The 21954-nt window shown below is 31.6% G+C and overlaps 2 protein-coding genes across 3 annotated transcripts in view; both read right to left on the bottom strand.

Annotated features, from left to right (window-relative positions):
- Window positions 1–13685, bottom strand: part of LOC129975190 (high mobility group protein 20A-like) — an 86449-nt gene extending 72764 nt beyond the window's left edge. The window contains exon 1 of the mRNA XM_056088166.1: window positions 13579–13685. Within this exon, the coding sequence (XP_055944141.1) occupies window positions 13579–13587 (9 nt within the window). The 5' untranslated portion in view covers window positions 13588–13685. The remainder of the gene's footprint in view (window positions 1–13578) is intronic.
- Window positions 1–21954, bottom strand: part of LOC129975191 (uncharacterized) — a 300156-nt gene that overhangs the window by 36183 nt on the left and 242019 nt on the right. The gene's annotated exons all lie outside the window — the stretch shown is intronic.

Here is a 21954-nt window from a genome sequence, read left to right as displayed (position 1 = left end):
TTCATATTTGCGTTACAAACATGTTTTAAAATATCAAATCAGTTGTTTAATATCTTCATAGTAAATTTTTAGTTGTCATAAAATAATGATCCTATAATTGCATAAAGAACAGTGAATGAACAAATACAATTAACTGGATAAATATCTAAATAGTTGGTGTATCTAAATATTGGAAAAAAACACCCACAATTTATTAATGTAATATATTTTTCAAATCTAAATATTATTCACAACCATTAAAATATTCCACCTTGCTTATTTCCGATGCATTGCTTCTTTGCAATTTTTTACCAAATGGGGAAAAAGGCTATGAACGTAACAACAAAAATCGCCTCTTAATACAATGCAGTATTAATTATATGGATTGTTTTTAAATAGTTCTGATGGATTATTTTTTTAATGATTACATATAGCTATTTTGCTTCTATCAGCCGTAAAGATCATGACAGTAAATCAATGGCGATGCTATTAGTTAAGTCCTCTGGTTTATCTCGCTACTTCTCACGGGATTCTGAATCCATTAGCACCATCTGGTGAATAATTTGGTGCACAACAAAGATCGCCTGTACTTTAGCATATTGCGATAATGGTATTCTTAATATTCACTGGATATAAGACGGCATTTCGTCAAGTTTAAACTTTTTATAAATTTAGTTTTGAATAGTTTTTAGATTTTTAAAATAATAACTATATATTCAAACATTAGGTAAACGGCATTGAGAAGATTTTGATTAAAGCGGCTGTATAAGGAAGTCTGAAGAAAAGGAGTATTTATATAACCGAAAGGAAGAAAAAGAATGAGAGTTTTTGTGGTATTATAAAATTTAGATAGTAGCTAAAATAGTACTATTATATGAGATATCCATAAACCACTTTATTCACTTTGTCTACAGTTTTAACAGTTGGTATTATCTTGTCAAAAATATTAAATAATTAATTACCGCAAATATATTTTCCAATTTATTTTCCTCAAGTGATCAAAGCATTGGTTTTTATTTAGATTTTTAAATATTCAAATATGAATCAAATTCATACCAGTTCTCAGAGCTGATGATGATGATGTCACGTCCGCGTTACAACGGAAAGAGGGGTGAAGTAGCTTCTAAGGGTAAAGGCCCCTGAGTACCCGAGGGCAGAAGTCTGACTTCTAGCTCATATGAAGATGACCACTTGGACACTCGCTTGCACAACCTCTTTTTATAGGGGGAGGAGGGGTGGGGCTCTTTCACACACCTCATAGATATAACACAGGGTAAGGAACAACAATGCCCACACCAGGACTCGAATCTGGGAAGACCAGATGACAGGGAAGACGAGCTATCCCTAGGCCAGGACGCCGGCAATTCTCAGAATTGATATACAGGGTGTCCCAAAAAAATGTATACACACTTTAAATAATTGTAAATTTGGGGTTTATTATAATTCGAATAATTTTCAACATGTAAAAGATTCTATAAATATCATTCTATTGTCTTGTTATCGCATGTTCTCAAACTGATGTCCGTTCTGCTCCAGACACTGCTGACAACACGAAGCGATGGAATAACACACATGATGGAACAATTCCCTTGGGATATTCATACATTCATGTTCAATGGTTGCCCTCAATTGAACAACTGTTGCAGGTTTATGGACGTCCTGAACAGTTCCATCAGCCTCAAACTTATCTCTAATTCGAGTGATGGTGACTCGTGTAGGTGGTTCTTTGTTAAACTCCCTCTTAAATTGTCTTTGGACTTCTACAGCATTTTCATACTTCCAGTAGCATTTTAGAATAAATTTCCTTTCTTCAAATTCAAGTCTGTCTGCCATCACTCGGTTCAATGGGTTCAGTCAGTAAAGAAAGAAGAAATAACTTAGTTATCAGCTGCTAAAATGTGTATACATTCTTTTGGGACACCCTGTATATATATATATATATATATATATATATATATATATATATATATATATATATATATATATATATATATTGTCGTTTCAATTTCTAATCTATTGTATTTGCGTCAGTTCGAAGATGATCGACAAAAAAGTACATGAATTGCATTAAAAATTTATGCGCGTGATGATACGAAATAGTGGATACGAATAGGATGATTGGAAAAACTCACAAATGAACAATGTCAGAGAGTTGTCTCTCGGTTGTCTAGACGACGTGATGGTCAATTTGAAGAAAAGTATACAGTCCAACACTCTGTACCACTGCTAAGGCACCGGAATGGAATAACAATAGTACTTATAATCTGAGTATTTCAAAAGAAAAAAGATTTTATTAAAGATCGGTGTTAATATTATTGAGCCAATATTGAAGAAAATTCCAAATATTTGCTGAAGAAAACCAAATAATTGATGCTTTATTTGGTTTATTTATTCTGTTGAGAGAAACTAATTGCAATTTGAAATAATAGAAGGAACAAATCTAAAAATGTTTATTATATAAATCTTCAGTTTTTGTTTCATCTTAGAAAAATTTGTCACATTTTATCTTTAATCCGAATTTTGTGATTTGATTTGTTAGTTAAACAAGCGCACACATCACTGCACGAAAAACAAAGCAACCATCTCAATTTTATAAAGTTTACAGATGAAGAAAAAAATTTCTTTTGTGACTTACGGAGAATATATATATATTTTTTAACATTTAGTATGAACATGAGACTAAATGTGAAAAAAGAATTTATCCGTCGCAATACATATCTTTGTATAAAAAGCAACACGATCTAAGCTATTTAAACTGACGCATCATGCTGGATATTCCAACAATTCAACATTTTTTAGAGCACATTTCCCCATGCATTTCGCCATAGCAATATGGCCAAACTCAAACTTCAGCAATATGGTCAAACTCAAACTTCAGCAATATGGCCAAACTCAAACTTCAGCAATATGGCCAAACTTGGAGCAATAAGGCCAAACTTGGCTCAAACTCAAACTTCCCATGTATGTCTACAGCTCGAAGTATAGCAAAACAATCCGAGATTGCAAAGTTTTCTTCTCTTACCTTTCTTTTCCTATTTACTTACGTAAATTTTTCTCTTTCTTTCACATATTGTTTTTGAAATAATACATACAACCATTTTAAATAATTTAAACCTTCCCATTTTCAAACATTGAAGCGCGTCTCTTTTTTTTATGAACTTAAACTCGTTCGATAGCAGTTGTGGAAAAATAATAAATATGTTTAGGGCAAAAATAATTTATTTGTGCAAGATCCCTTCAACTTTGAATCCTTTAGACAAACAGAAAATTTTTTAAAATTTGTTTAAGGAAAAAATACCTTCGGTAGAATTGTATTTTTCTTTTCCTTTTATTTTAGTATTCATTTTATTTAGTACCTCTTTTGTTCCTCATAAATTTATTTGGCTAGAATTCTTCCTTTAACAAAAAAAAACTTCCAATTTCCATTCCATAGCTTGTTTTTTTCCAAAATAACAGATTTCATTTCATTAATTTTTTTTTTGTTTCGTATTTTATCACTAGAAAAAGATTTTTTTACAAAGAAAAACAATATTTAAAAACAAATAAAGAAAAAAATTACTTTTCTCTTTTACTGGTAAAAAAAAAAAAGACGCAGTAAACACAGCATTATTTTGAAACAAAATTAGAGAGAGGAGAGATCGAAAAAAATATTTCATCTTCAAGAATCTTCTGCTGATTGTCGCTTTGAGTTTCATAACTGCAATCAATTCGACTTTTACGGTAATCTACGAAGACTTACTTTTTTTTTTCTTAAAGAACCATTAAAATTTTTGTATCACGTTACGGAAATAATTTACGTAATAAGTACGGTTTCTTTTAAATGCTTTACATAAAAGGGACATTCAATATATGTTTAAAATTTTTCCATCTCGAATTGCTGATATTTTAATGAAACATGGAAAGCTCACATTTTGATAGAAAAAGAAAGAAAATATCTCTATATTTGATCAACTTGAATGAAGCAATCATTTTTTAAAGAGATTTTTATATTACGTATGCGACTAAAATGACTTCTATAGATATTTTATTTAAATTACTATCTGATAGAAGAATTAGGTTTTGATGTTATTATTATATCAATTTACACCAACAACAGTTAGTTTAACCCTTTAAAAGGCCATTTTTCCTACTCATGGCATATTAAAATATTTTTAGGATTGGGATTGATTTAAGAAAAGTAATTCATTTAATTTATTAGATTAATCAATTAAGTAATTAGATTAATTAATAACCAAGTAAGAAATCAAGACATATTTTGTATGAGAGAAGAACCTGAAGCACCTAGGATTTTGTCAAATTGAAAAGTTTGTGAGAACTTCTGCCATCCTATTAATTTCATTCAAAAATTGACGAATTTGGTGGTAAGAATATTTCCCATTGTCCTAGAAAGGGTTCAATTGAATGTAAAGAAATCTAATCGAAATTGACGACTAATTATGAAAACGCCTTTTCTAAATAATATATATTTGGATTTTCTTTGATGCGTCTCTAGCTCACAAATATAGCGTCTATATAACAATTTTAAGATTGGGTTAGAATACAGATTTTGAAATGAAGAAGAGTAAAAATCGGCAGAAATTTGCTCCACTGAATGTCAAAGACAGGAGGAGGTCAGTATGGCAGCAAGCAATGTAGAAAGGCAACAGCGATAGGAAATCTAAACTCTACTTTCTAAACTATAACGCTTTGGCAGTTGATATCGCAATACTTGATTGCAACTAATCAAAGACGATTTTTTTTTTAAATTCGTGACACGAGTTCAGCGATTACACAGACTTTGCAACTGCTATTGTGCGCAAAAGTTGAAAAAGGGAAATTTAATCTTATCAACGGTCGTGATTAATTTTATGCAGTACTACATTTAGAATTAATCTTCCATTTTATCACTTTCATTCAGTTATATTGAGGAAAAATGCAGCCATTAGACGGTCATTATGAATACATAGAAATTAATATCAAGCTATTCCTGTTTCGAAACAACATAGAAAGTCCCAGCTGAATGAGCTGGGACGGACGGATTCTCTCTCTCTGCCTTTAAGCAAAGCTCTCTTTTTCTCCCTCGAATTTCCGAATTCTGGTAATGCATTATTGATTTTCAATTAACCTCTAATTAAACAGTTTTAAATAACAAATTTTATCAAAGTTAAATAATAAACAAATAACGGATCACTTTAAAGAAAGTTGGTTATAGAAAATAAACTCCTCAAAATGAAAGCCTAAAAGTAATTTTATGTCAGATAATATAAAAAAGGACAAGATATTTTAACAGAATCTTGATATTATCTGATGACAAAATTAGAATTTTTAAAATCATAAATAGCATCTTTTTCAGATATATGAAGGAATGCAATTAAAAACTTACAAAAATAATTTATTAGAAAGGTTTATATTCAAAAATTTAAACGAGACTCAATTGTTATTTGAATAAGTTTAAGTAAGCGGCCTTAGTAAATAAAGTCAATGGAAGTACAAAATTAAATAATTTTGAAATGACAGAAAAATTATTTTGAGTTCTTGCTACTACCCCACCCCCCAAAAAAAAAAATTGTTAGGGGCACTAAACATTTGGGGGCATACATATAAGAAATTTGGTTTGCGATTGTAATTCTGGATCAAACTTTTGTTTCAACGTGCCTAAAACAAAAATTCGATTTTTCGGGTGCTATAAGCTGCATATCCGAGATTAATCGTCGGAAAAATCGCCAGGGATCGCACGATAGATTCAGGAGAATGCTTTCTTCGCAGCAAATATCCATATTTTGTTCACCACTACCATGCCAGGCATTCGTGGCCTTATCCAAATTCAAGATTTTATGCGGTGAGAAGAGGATAACACCATTATTGTTGAATATACGAGAAAAGTTTCGGGATGATTACTTCCAAAGGTTTTTACAGCAACTTTTTAGTCAGGCATTTCCATTTCTTTTTAATTTCAATTTCTTGTTCATAATTTTCAATAAGTTTTCCCAATAGATGTTTGCCGATGTTATGAATTTATAATCATTTAAACAATTAGATTTTTATGTAAAGCAAATACGACGTTAGTTATATTTTTTTATAAATTGTCTGGCAACATCAGGTACAAATGCTTTTTTAAAGGACAGAGATGTTTCTTCATTATTATTCTGTGATAATCTAGGCTGTTGTCTGCACCTTCTCCAGATAGTGTTTATGTCATTCTAGGCGTTTCAGTGGGGTAGATTCAATCCATAAGATGTCATTGTATCTCGATAAACGTATCATTTACTTTGCATAATTTTTTACACCTTTCAGGAAGTGTACATATATGCTATTACTCGGATAAGTACAAATGGATTTCAACAGGCGACAGATACTTTATACAGAGGATGAAAAGTTAACTTAATCATGAAGGAGAAATGGCGTGGAAATCGATTTCATTAAAAGTGGATTCATCAAAATGATTGAAGATTGAAAAATTATTCATGCCTCGTTAAATTGAACAAGACGAATGCTATTTGTTTTATATCTGCCACCCCGTTGATTACCGCACTCACAATGTGACTGATCAACTCAGAAACCAACAGCGCTTAAAAATATTTCCCAGAAAGCTTTAAATGAATACAATTTAACTTCGGAGCATTTTAAAATTCTTTATTGCGATCATTTGAATAGTACAGGACGATAATAATTGAAGAGACCCTATTCAGACCCCTCTAGAACCCTGTTCTGTCTATCGGATTTTAATGAAACGATATATACATTATATGGACCATGGGAAAAAGATTTCTGCAAGGAAATAATAGTTCAAATTTGGACCACCAGATGTCACCTTTTGAAAATTTCCTATGCATATTAGCCAAACTAATAAAGATACATGCAGTCAGAGCTCGAAAATCATTCTGCGTGCCTTTGTCATTGTTAATCATGCCCTTATAGAAGAAAGATGGAGCTTTATTGGTAAAAACTGTTTTATCAAAAAGGCAGCAATAGCTTAGCTGCAGCAATATTTATGTTGTGTAGCAAACCTTAGCTGCATTGCGTGAATATCATCGTTTAAAGGAATTGCGCAAAGGGCATATGTCGAAGAATGGTTTGAAGAAGATGAATATGAAATTTGAGTCTGGTGACTCAGGTGTGCTGCAGGGAAGAGGGAGGAAACTTGGTTGCGAATGAAACTGTCGAAGAAGTCGCTACTGCTGTGGTTCAAAGCGCCTCCAGTTCCAACTATTCTTCAGCAAGTGCTCCATCGATGTCATGTGAGTTGGCAATTCCGTGGTCAATAGTGCGAAAAATTATGCGATCCATTTTAAAATGGTATATATATAAGATCCATATGGTGCAAATGCTGCAAACTCAAGACCTCCAAAAACGCTATGAATTTGCCTACCGATTTTTGACGAAAATGGAAGTCGATGATGCGTGGACTCGGCAAATTCTATGGTTAGATGAGGCGCACTTTTCTTTAGATGAAGCTATGAATAATCAAAATTGCAGCACATGTGGTGCTTCACCCCCTAATGTTTCTACACCAACAACCACTCCATTCTGATTATGTGACTGCATGGTGTGGATTTACAGCCGATTTTATCCTTCGGCCGTTTTTATTTGAAACTCTCATTCCTCAAGGTCTTAAAACGGGCTCTGTCATGAATCACGGTACAATGAACTTCTTCGACAGGTCATTCCTACTTTACAGAAACGGTAATGTTTGCAGGCCACTGACTTCATGAAATTCCCTCGAGAGTTTCGACTTCGCGCTGCCATTGAACTCGCTAGGATTTCAACACGTCATGAATGCCATTGAAGCACACGTTGAGCACATTCTATAACGGAATAAATTTTAATGATTCCGACAGATTTTTTTGTCCTTTTTCAGGAGCCGCAATTTTTCTGGTAGGAAAATTGTGAGGGTTTTTTTTTTTCGCATAACTTTTTGCTCTATGGTCCATATAACGTATATACCAAGTTTCATCAAAATTTGAAAGGCAATTTTAGAGGAGTCTGAATAGGGTTACTTTAATTATAACCACCTTGTATTTAAGAAAGTTACCGATGCATCGTTTTTTGATAAATAACTATTAACAAAAGTAATGAATGGCTGTAAATATCAAAGCAGATCCGAAACCATAAGAATAATCACACCAGTGAACGATCTTTCGATAAAAGAAAAGAGTTGGGCGAGTGTCAAATCGAAGAGAGTCCGAAAAACACATTTTTGCGATCTACTTTCAGTCTGTGAGCACGATCTCAAAAACTCCGTGAGGTAGAAAAATGAAATTTGATAGAAGGAAAGACCACATTTTTGGATTTCTATCAAATTCTGAACGAAATCCAATTTCAGAAAGTCTGACTAACTACTTGAAAGAGCTCGATAATTACAAAACTCAAAGAGCTAGGTAGGCACAATTTAGTACACAGGTTTTAACATCTGAAATATAGATATTTATCAAATTTCGAACCAAATCTCTCAAACCACTGTCTGTCACCTTTTATTATCGCAGTTTTTGTACATAAACTCAAAAAATCATTATCGCAATGACTTAATGAAATTCAGCATATTGGCTTGCGACTCCAATTGTTGTTCCGTCTGTCAATCGATTGGCAAAAAGGTTACCAAAATACATAGGATAGATTCAATAAAAACACGGTTTCACACCAGAGATCTATATTTCGTAGCTATCTTTCATCAATTCCATGCAAAGTATTCGCGGCCATAACCAATGTCCACAAATGTATGCGAGGAGAAGTTGCAAAATATTTATAGTAAAGTATGTAAGAAAGTTTTGAGAAGACCACTCCCTTTGGTTCGCAATATTTTCAAATAATGAAATCTCCCAATTTCAATTTCGAATATTTACTAAAAATGTGGAATAGAATTCTGGATCTTTTTTCAATACATTTTATGCAGACATTTTAATGTAAAAAACAGTCATTCCATTTTAAATTTGTTATCTCGAAGATAATTAAATAACATTAACAAAAGATATAATACATATGTATTATTTTAATTAAATTTTTTTTTGAATTATTGCATTTTTGATGGAAGTGATTCTTTTTTCAAAACTGTTCTTAAGTTGTTACTTCCCAACTCTTTATAACAGTGAACTTCAAATTGTTGCTTCACCAACAATTTTAAAGACGCAATCGTAATTTACGACGACAGTACGTGCTATACAGTGGATCACTGCACGGATCATCCGCTCACATCTATCTAAAAATCTCCATTCGACACCTTTTTTTTAACCAACGGTTCGAACAGGTTTTTGAATTATTTGCCACGCGGTGAAAAAGCGGTTTGTTATGTTATTTATTTGAGAAATTTATTTTTATGTATTAAATTTATTTATTGACTACTACAAAAATTGGAGCGGCTTTTATTTACCTCAAAAGTAAAATACTTTTAATAAATTCATAAATTAATGAAATCATGAATTTTGTACATATATTAAATCTTTCTTTTTGAATTGCAGCCTTAATTAATGTTCGTAAAATCTTCAGACCCTTTGATCTATTTAAAACCGGATAATGATTTCGAAAGCCTGATTGAAAATACTGAAAATTAAAACATAGTAAATGATAATAAATATTAATAAAAAGTATAGAAGCACCCCTTTTCACATTAAAACGGTCAAAGATCAGTATGTTTTTGTTAATTATGGCACTTAGACAAGCCCCCTGATGAAGTCGGCGATTTTAAGCCGTGTATGTGCAGTAGCTTCTGAGGGTAAAGGCCTTTGAGTACCCGGAGAGCAGAAGTCTGACTTCTAGCTCATTGGAAGATTAAACTCACACACGTTTGCACAACCCCTTTTTAATGACGGGCTCTTTCACACACATCACAGATAGAACACAGGGTAAAGAACAACCATGCCCGAACTAGGACTCGAACCCGGGACGCCCAGATAATGGGGAAGACGCGCTACCCCTAGGCCAGGACGCCGGCATGATCAGTGTTATATAAGGATGATCAGTGTTATATATAATGTGAAAAGTGTCTAGAAGTTTTAAGTTTTTTTAAGTAATTAAATAGCTGTAAGTTTCTAAACATTTTCTCTTTTGAATTAACCTTTCACTGTTTATTTTACTTAGATTTATTTTTAATTAGAAGACTAATTATTATTTAACACTCACCTGCTCAAACATGTTAAGTTTTATTTAATAATAGTTTTAACCACTTAACTGTTTTATTTTCTTTACTATGTAATAAAATGACACCTTCTATTTTGAGAATATTTTCTTATTTTGATTCAAATGGGAATCCATTCAATACTCGACTTATGTATGTATAAAGTAATTTTAATATTGAATTATAATCGTTATGAATGGTTTATTTTTGCTTACAGCTGTCAAAATTTGATAAATGGATGCACGTATAAAACTCGGGCAAAACAGTTAAATTAAAAGCAAAAAATTCAATATTTTAATACTTACTACTCAGATCGACTCAGAATAATTAATTTGCCCATTATTTAAATCTATTTATCACACCTAAAAATATCAACGGGCGCTTAACTATACATTTTTCAAAAAATTTTCATGCAGTAAAAAACTGCATAACGTAAATATTTTGAAGGTGCATCATCAAAAGCCATAACGATTTTTCTGAAGTATTAAAATCTCAAGCTTTAAAAATTATTTTGCCCTTACACATATCCATTTCTACAAATGAATTTCAGCTTTTTATTTTAGTTTTAAAAAGAGTTATTTATAATATTTTTAGGGAAAAAAAAATCGTTTCCAAGCCAAAATGTTTTCAGTCTTTTATTGTGTCATCATTACTTATTCAGTATAAATTATCATCTTGGCGCGTTTATAGTGGACGAAAAAGACGATTTTATTACTTTACTTTGAGAAATAAACTTGCAATTACTTGTGTCCTTAGAAGACACGCGCAATTTCCTCATATATTGCGAGGTCTCCGTTACAGCACTCATCAGAATGCGTGCTCTCCAGCGCGGAACGGACAGCATTCGCAAAACGAAAACGGCCAGCTTGAGACTCGTAATGTTTTTATGACGATTTCAAGTATGAATCGAATTAAAAATTTCCAAAAATAGAACATTACTTTTGACTTCTGGTGAATAATTTCTTCCTGATAATTTCCAGTTTTAATCTCAAATGAAAATAAAATAGGGTTAATTAAATTTATCAGATGCTGTGTAGCAGCCCAAACGGACTTGAATTTTAATTCTGCGCCATTTTTATACCACATACGGAATGAATTGGAACTCGCAAACAAAAGCAATGGTAGAACAAGCTACAATAAACATTTTTTTTTCTTCTTTTACAGTAATGCAGGGGCGCAAATGACCTGTTCAGATACAAAGAAGAAAGGAAATTGCTTCCCCCGCCATTCGGGAATAATGTTTCGCAACAATGTTCACCACAATTTCTCATTTCTGCCGGAGGGTGGTATGGGGCAAAATACTGGGATGAGAAACGGGCGCTGGATAAGTAAATGGGTTCTTGGGGGCAGGGGAAGGGTAAAACAAAAGAAGCGTGGTTGTGATAGCAACATTTTCAATGACAGGATATATTAGGGTGTCCGAAAAGTTGCTCTCTCATCGCGTTTTAAAGAGGCTTATTACTGAAGACGAAACGGATTTTATATGAAAGTGTGTATAGAAAACGTACTTCATGTACGGGTAAGAGGCCTTCAACTGTCGCAAAGCCCGGACTACAACCCAAAAAAGTATTTTGTCCATTTGGTGGGATTGGAAAAGCGTACTTTTCTGCGAGCTCCTTCCTCAAGGTGAAACAATCAATTCTAGGAAATAATGTGATCAACTGGATCAATTGAATTACTATAGCAAAAAAACGACCAGAATTAATGAACCGAAGAGGTGTTTTTCTTTGTCACAACGCAAGACCACATATTGCATTAGTCGTAAGAGAGAAGCTCTTACAGTTTGCTTGGGATATTTTACAGCCTCCTGCATACTCTCCATCTGATTATTACTTCTTCCTGCCTTCAAAAAATTCTCTTCGCGATAAGCGCTTTAAATCCATGAGCGAAATAGATGCGCACTTCGAGGATTGTTTCTTTTTCAAACCACAACCATTTTGGAAAGAAGGCATAATGAGGCTTCCTGAAAAATGGAAGAAGGCAATAGAGCAAAAGAGCTGTACACTTTAAGAAAGCCCTTTAATAAAAATATTAATAGAAGAAGAGTAAACGTTCCTATAACAAGGCAGATTTCTACTGTAATACAACGAAGTAACACAAAGAGGCAGATATTAATGCAAACAGCGTGACTAAAATATTTATTTTAGTCGTAAGGTCTCTAAGAGTTTATTGAATCATTGCAGTGTGAAAAATTGCATCACAGTCCTCTTTTGCTTCTGTAGAAAAGATCTGAACGTTAGATTATTCAGAATATTAGAAATTTAGAGTCTACCATTTTCTCTTTTCATTAATAGTTTTTAAAGGCAAGTTTCTTTCCAGAAGACAGAAATTGTTGACTTTATAACCGCTCAAAAGTATTTTAAGAATAGTGAACATTCATCGTTACGAAGCAATTATAGAGTACTATTTTTTGTATCTTCATTGTGGAAAATAAAGGTATTAAAGACAACCAACACCATTTAAAATAATATTCGTCCACATATATAAAGAGGGAAATTAGAGATAGCTTAGATATTTATCGATAAGATTGTTGATAGGGGATGACCGATAAAAAAAGATCTTCGTAAAAATCGCCTTCTTTTCACATTTGTTAGTCAAAGTAATAACTGCTAATGAATTTCTTTTATAAAAGTAACTGCTATTTTCGCGATAAAATCTCCTTGTAAAATAGGGTGAAAGCAAATTGAAATCACATTTATCAAGCAATTAAAGCTAGTGCAGAATTCTTCGCATCATTTCTTTCATAGCAGCAGCAAAAAATAGTCTTGCAAAAGTATTCCTATTTATTCTATTAATGAATACGGAATCCATGTCTTAATTACTATTTGGCATCTGTGATTTTATGAAATGAGCAAAATATCAACAATTATTTTAATCATTGACGATCCTTCCCGGGCAAGAAGTCAGCAAAACTATTAGAAGTACAACAAAAGACATACAGACCCTTCAGAAGTAACATGACGGCTATTTTGGAAACAGATGTCATAATTGATGACAGACACTTTGATGTCAGATGACAAAGATGATGTTTGGTTCAGCACTTCTGTTTCCAAACTTCTGGTCTCACCAGTGGGAGAATAATGAATCCTCAATACCAAATTTAACATGAATTAGAACCACATACACAACTAATTTTTGGTTGTATCAGATTTCGAACTTGGAAACTCCAATTTCGAAACAGAGGTCTTACCAAAAGATCGTCGCCCCCAACCCAGGACATGTAATTTATTAGAAAATAAGAATAAAAAATTTAGCTGGCAAACATAGCTGTTATTTTATTTCCATTTCTTTTCTTCAAAACTGTTGTAAGTTTTGTAAATGGTTTTACAAAGCAAAAAGATTTGAAAAAATAAAACTAATTTTCGTTTAAATTAGAATCGTTTAAATTTTTTTTTTTTTTTTGTAATGGGAAATCTTATATCCTTATTGTTATAATGGCTGTAAAGAAAGCAGGATAATAAGCACAAACTTACAGTCTCAAAAAGGAGATTAGAATCTAATTTTCAACTTACGCACTTCATCAACAGCTGGTGACAGGAATAACGTCACAACAACTAGAACGACACTCAACACGAGCAGAATAACAGATACCAGCATCACAGTACACACGACACGTCGTCTTCTGGCTTCTTTGGGAGTCAGTCCTGGAATTTCTTTCAATCCAAACTCCACGGCCACAATCTCAGACAGAGAAACGTTGCTAGACAAAGTTTTGGTAGAGCTACATCTAGAAGAATAAGGTTCACACAAACTGTGAGGCCTAGACCTGGGTGGCACTAAATGCCTACCAGCAAACAATAAACCCGATCTGTCACTGATGCTCCTCCTTACGCGAGGTTTATACTGAGTTTTGTTGGTTTCGATTGCTGAAACGGATCTTCTGACTTTTCTGGAAGATCGTTTGGGCACAGATCTTACTTTGGGTTGGCTGTTTTGCTCTTTACGAGTTTCACTGTCACTATGATGGCGGCAGAGCCGTCTTTTGGACGGTGAGCGCTTGGGAATTTTCAAACTACTGTGGGTCTTGCCCCCTCTGGCGCCACTGAAAGAGCCTGGAAGATCAGAAGTATCCAAGCACTCAATATCTGGCGGCAGCACCACATTCGGAACTTGTAGTACTCTGGTTAGTTCTTGACTGCTTAACCTCTTTGAAGATCCCATAGCGCGTATCAAAAAGCCTGCTTATGTACAGAATAACGGAGGATTTTTAACAGTAATCTGAAGTCTTAAAGGAATAGAATATTTTCCTGAAGGCTGTCAAGTATTGTAAGAAATGAAATCTGTCCTTTCATGTATCAGTTGTTTTCATTAAATACTTCATTGGTGACGATTAGAGTTACTAAGTCAACTGGCCACAGATTTTTTGGTTAAGAAATAAACCATCAATCAATTATTTTCTCTGGGTTAAAAATGAAATATTTCAAACAGCATTCGTATTTTTTTGACAAAATGGACACTGGCGAAAATAGTTTCGGTGAATATTTTTTTCCACAGGGAACGTCTTATCATTTTGCTGTTCCAGTTATGAAATATTCTTTTTATTCCCTCGCTGCATTAAAAATCCTACATCCCTAATCCTATAATTCATAATGCAGGTTTTTCCATTCACTTCTAGCCTAACTTAATTAATAAATAACGAAATAATCTTAGTGATGTTACAGCTCCTTTTTCTCCTAGACCCATTTTAGGAGCAACTTCAATCTCATCAGGCTGAAACTTTTCAAGTTTTCTTTTAAGCGAAATTAAGTTTAGTTTTGCCTAATCATACCTTGATCCAATATCGTTGAAGTTGACATTCACTACTCAATTTTTCCATTATCCTTAAGAGCTTCATTAAATTCACAAAAACCACAGCAGCATAAAATTTTAATAGTTCACACAAGATTAATTTTATTACGTCAAGAAGTAGCTTGCTTTCTTTCAGCAGCACCTTCCATCAACATTTCGTCAATAACAAGAATTTTTTTTTATCTTTTTTTACAATTAGGATTCTTTTTTTAAGACTTTTCATGCCTCCAAGTGATATTAAAGAGCAAAAAATATATTAGCCTTTATGTGTTCATAACATTAATTAGAAGTTAATCATAAGGCGAAGAAATAACTAACATACTTTTACGATATTTTGCACCTGATTTAACCAGAATTAATCAGGAAAGAAAAATAGAAATTATGTTAAGAATGGACATAATTTCATTTAAAGAGTGAAATAATTCGGTCTCATTCTTTGAATTATACGAAACAGGGTTGTTTATTTAAGATTTTAATCATTTCTTGATATTAGAGGATACATAAAGTTGAAAGGACTCTTTCTATCATGATTTTAACAAAGAGGAATCTAATAAAAATGCATTAAAAAGTTTTTGAAATTTTAGTTTAGTTTTGTTTTTGTTAATTTTTTCTATTCTTTTAGGATGTTAAAATAAGGAAACTATTAAAAAAAGGATTAAAAGTTGTATTCAAAATCTATCAATACAAATTTTAATAATTGAGGTACAACATTTAGGTACATTTTACAAATTTTGTATTAAAGTTTACGCAATAGAAATTCTTTTAAATATTTTCAAATTGCTTTAAATTTAGTGTTAAATCAAATATCACATCCTTCTGTTTAATAAGAAACGTTTAAAAATCATATATATATCGCTATTATTTGCTTACCAAATAGTTTGCATATATAACTCAATCAAGTATCAATCATGTATAATTTTTAATATACTTGTAAAAGATACAAGTAAATTCTCTTAATAAATCTTCGATAAGATTGCAAACTTATATCTTCTCATAAAATTCGAAAACCATTATCACTTAATTATTCAGGCTTCCAAGGATTTAGATGAATATTCTCCATATCTAATCGTCATAGCCAAAACACATTTATGTAGCATCCAAGCAGACGTATATCGAATCAACGATTATTGCGAACGAAGTAATAAATTCACATCACATTCAGCTCTCCTTATTTCGCAGAAACCACTCAATAATCCATCGATGTGGAGCCATCACATTTATAAATTTAACATACCATAAGAATTATCCGAGCAAACTGATTAATCCACAGGGTCTCACAGACGAGCTCGACTCCGCTGACGAAGTCGACTATTTGGTATAGATGCGAGTCGATAGGAAATAAAGCTTCTCCTCCAGCTTCCCAGAATGCCTAAATTACCCAAGAAGCCAGGGGAGATTCAAACTCAAAATAAGCCACAAGACGGGACAAGTGCGAAAAAAGATGATTTAGCCTTTTACAAAAATAGTGACAAATTGGTTTGATGGCGGTGGTGAAGAGAAGAACATGACGTAAAACTAGTGTGTAGACAACACCAATCGGAATAGGAGAGCGTGCAATGTTTGTTTACTCTCAGTTTTGCTCTCTTTATTTAGAAAAAGATTCAAAGTAATTTTATGAATCGTGAGCTATTGTACAAGTACCAAAAATTGTTTTCCCAAACATGATAAAATAACTAATTCATTTCTACAAAATAAATAGGTTATTATTTATTTCATTTAAACTAATAAAATAATTGTAAAATTTCATTTATTTATATTATTTAGTATATATATCTGAATTCTGATATTCCAAAAAGCGTTTCAGTCGGAAACATGTAGTTTAAAAGTTGAGCTTCAAAATAATCTAAAATCGTAAAAAAACAAAACCCGTTCAGATATTGCGTATTAAAATATAGAAAATAATTATTTTATTAAAAACATGAACAGCGAAGCAAAATAAAAAATAAAAATGGGAATAGTGCTTCAAAAAATGATATGTATATCATAGTAGGAAATTTTTCTGACATTCATTAAAGATTAAAATATGAATAGGATTAGAATTACACCGGGTAATTTAAAATTTTATCAGCGTTTAATAGTTTCAAATTTGTTTTGACGCTAATTTTTTTTGAGAAAAAAGTATATTCCGCATTTTCGTATATTAACAAAACTATTTCTTTAAATATCTTTAAATGTTATTATAATCCACTTTTCAGTTTTTAGGATATTTCATATTTATAAATAATTGAAATTCAAAATCGGTTTCTTCTCGTATTCGTAATCAAGTAATGCTACTCATACAGAATCAGTTTATCTTAACATTAATCGAGTAACTGATAAATAAGCTCTAAAAATATCATAAAGTTGTCCTGGCGTCAGATAGACGCAACACCACAAATTTTCTGATTCAAGTACATTAAGAAATGAACGAAAAAAAAAAAACTTTTCCAAATATGAAACAAGTCAAGTTAAATAAGAATGCGCAATAGAACCCAAAAATAATTTCTTATTAATTTTTGAAATAGGGTTCATTTGATCCACATCGGGAACAAAATCTCGGATTTACAAACTAATTGTGATTCTTTTTGAAATTAGTTAATCAATAATGTGAATCACAGTCATGATTATAAATTTCTTTTTGAGCTTCTTTAAGCGAAGTTCATTCAAGAAAAGTATTTTATATCAGGAAAATAACTCTGCAGCTTCCCGTTCACTTTTTAAGACTTGGATATTATTTATGTAATACAATAAAATTTATATTATGTTGGTTTAGAAAGATAAATATTTTAAAGATATTTCCAAATAATACACGGAACATTTTAAAATGCGATTGAAATAACAGATTGATTTATTTAACTTTTAGAAAAAGATTTAAAAATTCACGGAATATGACTGATATTTGACAATTCAAAAATGACACCAAAATACATTCCATTAAAATAAATAAAAATCAATTAAAATTATTTCGAAGTAGCTAACGCCATAAAAATTTTAAAATTAAAATAATTTTTATTTATTTAATATCAATTTGAAGTTTCAGATAGGCTTTTTACACATTTTTCATATACCAGCTGCCTTTGACGATCAGCTTTTTCGTCCAGAATATTGACGTTTTAAACTTAAAAATTGATATTGAATGTATTTGTAAAAATTTCGCCTTGTTATTTAAAACAACAAAAATATGAATTTGTTTGAATCCATTCTTTTTAATTTTCAGCCACAGTAATTTACAAATACAAAATACTGTGGCTGAAAATTAAAAAGTGTATGTACTTCGAAATAAAAGTGGAAGAGGAAATCCTACTTCAAAATTAACCCTTTGGTTATACATTTTTCTTTTTTGCATTTGGAGTACAATTTTTTGGACATTTAAAAGCAGTAGACTTTATGTAAAAATACATTTACTTCATAATATTCATGATAGAGATAAATTAAAATATTTAGCATAACAAAAATTCAAAAAATGCATTACCTTCCGATACGTCAAATGTAGCTAAAGGGTTAATATTCAAAGCAAGTAATTTTTATTTTAATTTGAACATTGGCAAAAGCACACGATTGCTTGTTTTGATGAATGAGCTTGAATCTCATCAGAACCTTAGGAACATCGTTTCAGATAATGTATCAATTTTTTAATTTATTAAAAGTAAAGAAAAATTGGCATAAATGAAGCTGATATCGTTAGAAAGTTTTAAAACTGAGGTTTGAATTTGAGTTTTAAAACTAGGTTTTCAGAGGGGTCAAAATGACCCCTTGGTAAAAGCTTTTCATTAATTTTCTTCAAAAGAAGATTATTGCCGTATTTTATGAGACTATTTTAATTCATTTTTACTTACATTTACAAAGATATATAATCGCAAATATTATCTCTTTTTTTTTTTTTTTTTTTTTTTTTTTAGTTTCGGAGGACTGTATATAGTATACCTACTTTTACCGAAGGGGTCATTTTGAACATCCGAATAAATATTGTTGAGAATACATACATTTATATTTAAGTATGTAACGGCTTGATAGGGACGTACATAGATATAAGCATAAATATAAGAATGTGTTAATAAAATGTGTGTATATAAGAAGCAAGAAGCCGAAGGTCAGTCAGATAGAAGCTATTATAGGTTGTTAGTAAGAAGATGCGAGAGTCAATGTCTTGGTAAAGGATGATGGTAGAAGAATAGATGGTCTTGAAGACCTAGATGAGAAAATACACACTTTTTTTTAGTAAATAAACACAGAGGAACTGCCTTTCCATCACACCTCAACAAATACATCGAAAATATAAAAGTTTTTTCTACTTTAACTTCATAATAGATAGGCCAATTTAAATTTTTTATAATTAAATCCCGTAAGGGGTCATTTTGACCCCTTTGGTAGAAACTGGTATATGCCAAATCATGACAAATCTAGTGTTAAGATATGGAAAAATCCATTTTTGAGATAAAAGATTTAAAAGATAGTTAACAGTTACTTTCTGTTAAGTGCATATTTCTTTACATCTTCTTTGCTCTGACTGAATGGAATATTTGGCGACACGGGGACCTCTCTACGGAGTATTTCTAATAATATTTTACAGCTTCGTTAATTAGTGAAACTTTGAATTAAGTGCTGTTGTAAAAATATTCAATAAAAATGTGGCAATCTGAAAGGTTCGTATAAAGATTTATTTACATTTGAATATTGCCATTTGACAATAAATAGTCAAATCGATTTCTGTGCAGCGTACATTGGCGTTTTATACGAATAGATATTAACATGAATATAATAATTTTTATATCATCATAGATTCAAAAAGTTTCCTTTCTAAGAACTGTAATTTGAGTTCTTTATGCATTTTTAAAAATTTTAACGCCTTTCTTTTTAACACTAAACATATCAACACTTTATAGATACCTTTTTCTACCATAGCCGGTCAAATGACCGGACTTCATGTTTCTTGATTGAATGTATGAATGTTAGAAAGAAAAAGGAAGTAACTTCATTATAATGAAACAAAATTTTAAATTGTCAATTTCTATGTATTATAAACACAAAGAATAAGAATTTTTAATTCATTGCTTATTGTATATTTTACATGTACAGGTGGATTCTATTGTAGATTTTCCACAAACATATTTTTCACATTTAGAGCAAATTTTGATGGTTTTATTTTCGTTACAATATCCTATATGACATGTCTTACGTTGATAAGAATCTGTTTTAGATTTAGGCATCGATCGTTTTGCCTTGTTCTTTCTTTCGATTGTTCATGGGCTTCTCGAAAAATCGGCAGCAAGTTCTACTGCTATCTGGAATAAAAACTCTTGTCTCGAGATATTTTCGTCTGTCGTTTTGCTTGTACAAAATCCAGGTATTTATGCCAGCTAAATCAATATGCAACAAACTGAATACAATACGTTGAATACGCATTACATCATAATTTAGCCTTATTCCGATAATATTATAAAGCAATAAATTGTTCTCCCGGTCAAATGACTGGTAGCGGTAGGTAATGGTATACGACACATGTTACTCAAAATAAACAAAATACAAATTTAAAAAATAATAGAATATTAATTGTATATAATTCTTAGAAAAAGTCATGAAATCAAATGTTCAAAAGCGATAAGATGATATGCGCATTTTCGATGCAAAAGTTCATAATCGGTCATTTGACCGGTTATGGTATGTTTAGTGTTACGCATATTTATATTTTCCATTGTAAATCAAATGGCTCGAGAAGAAATTTTATTTTCACAATGAGCCACATTTGTTCACCAGCTGGGAATATTGGCTCTTTTCATTTTCAGTTAAGTCTCTTATGCGTAAAGATATTCAAATTGCCTTAAAATTATTCAAGCATCAAATTGGGACATTTTAATTGCTTTTCATCTATTATATTCATTTAATATTTGAGCAATCCTAAAGTAATCAAGTCTCATGACTTTTTCAGTGCTATTAAAAACATAACTCAACGGTTCAACTACAAATACTTTAACTCTCTGCAGCTTCACTTTCTTATTTGCCTTGTAAACGATACAGATATTTAACGGAATTCTTTAACCTTCGCTACGGGAACAAATTCATGCGAGTAACACTTGATCAAACAATGTAAACGATTTGAATTTCAGTTGAAAAGTTAAGCCACAAAAAGTAATAATCATAATGATTATGGAAATAAAATATTTTAAGTAGCAAATTAACAGACATTTACACCGTTCTATTTTAATAACCACGCATCCGTTTTTTCATTTTGCTTATGAATAATCTAAATGAAATCAATTCCTATAATATAATACCATTAAAACTTAAATGTAAGATAATCTGTTTGTTAACTTTTGTGATATTGTAATTTCAGTTTTCTAATGATTACGGTAAACGAAACGATATATTAGTATGTTTCGTTTTTTAATTTAGTAGTTTTGCATTAATTTTGTCTTTTATTTGTAAGATTTTTTGATACGTTTTTGGTTCTATTTTTTTAAAAATTTTATGATGTTTAAACAGACCAAATAATAGCAATACTAATCCTCCGTTATCTCTCTCCGTTTCTGTTTTAGAGGGAACGTGTCGAAAGAAAACATGCTTGCCTCGACAGATATTAACTGTTTGAAACATCCTATTTGGAAGAACGAAGAATGACCAAACATCAAAAACGACCAAAAAGAGACGGAGTTTGAATATTTTAGAACTGAAGGAACAAAGTAACGCGAGACTGTAGGTGATCGAAAAAGCAGAGATGAGGCAAATGCTGAAAGGATAACTCTTCAAAAAGAGCGAAAAATCTGAGAGCAACATAACACATGAATGCACACTTCAAGGAGAATAAAAGCTTGTGTCTTGACATGTTCAAGACACAAGCAAATCTTGCGTCTTGAACAAAGGGGGATTTAACTATAATTCCGATTGTGCATAGAAATTTGAAAGCATTGCGAATGTAGGATCGATGCCGATTACTTGTTCAAGCTGTGATACGAAGGAGAATTAATTGCAATTCTGACCCCTTATTCATATTTAAAAACCAAATTGAAAAAGTTTGTTTTGGATGAATGGTAACGATATTGAAATAGCTCAAACAAAGGTGTAAGAGAGAGAGGGCATGTCCCCAGAGTTGATTTTAATCTATTAACACATAATAAATATTTTTT

Source organism: Argiope bruennichi, chromosome 7 (assembly GCF_947563725.1).
Source record: "Argiope bruennichi chromosome 7, qqArgBrue1.1, whole genome shotgun sequence".
Taxonomy (NCBI): Eukaryota; Metazoa; Arthropoda; class Arachnida; order Araneae; family Araneidae; genus Argiope; species Argiope bruennichi.
This window is presented reverse-complemented; position numbering and strand designations above follow the sequence as displayed.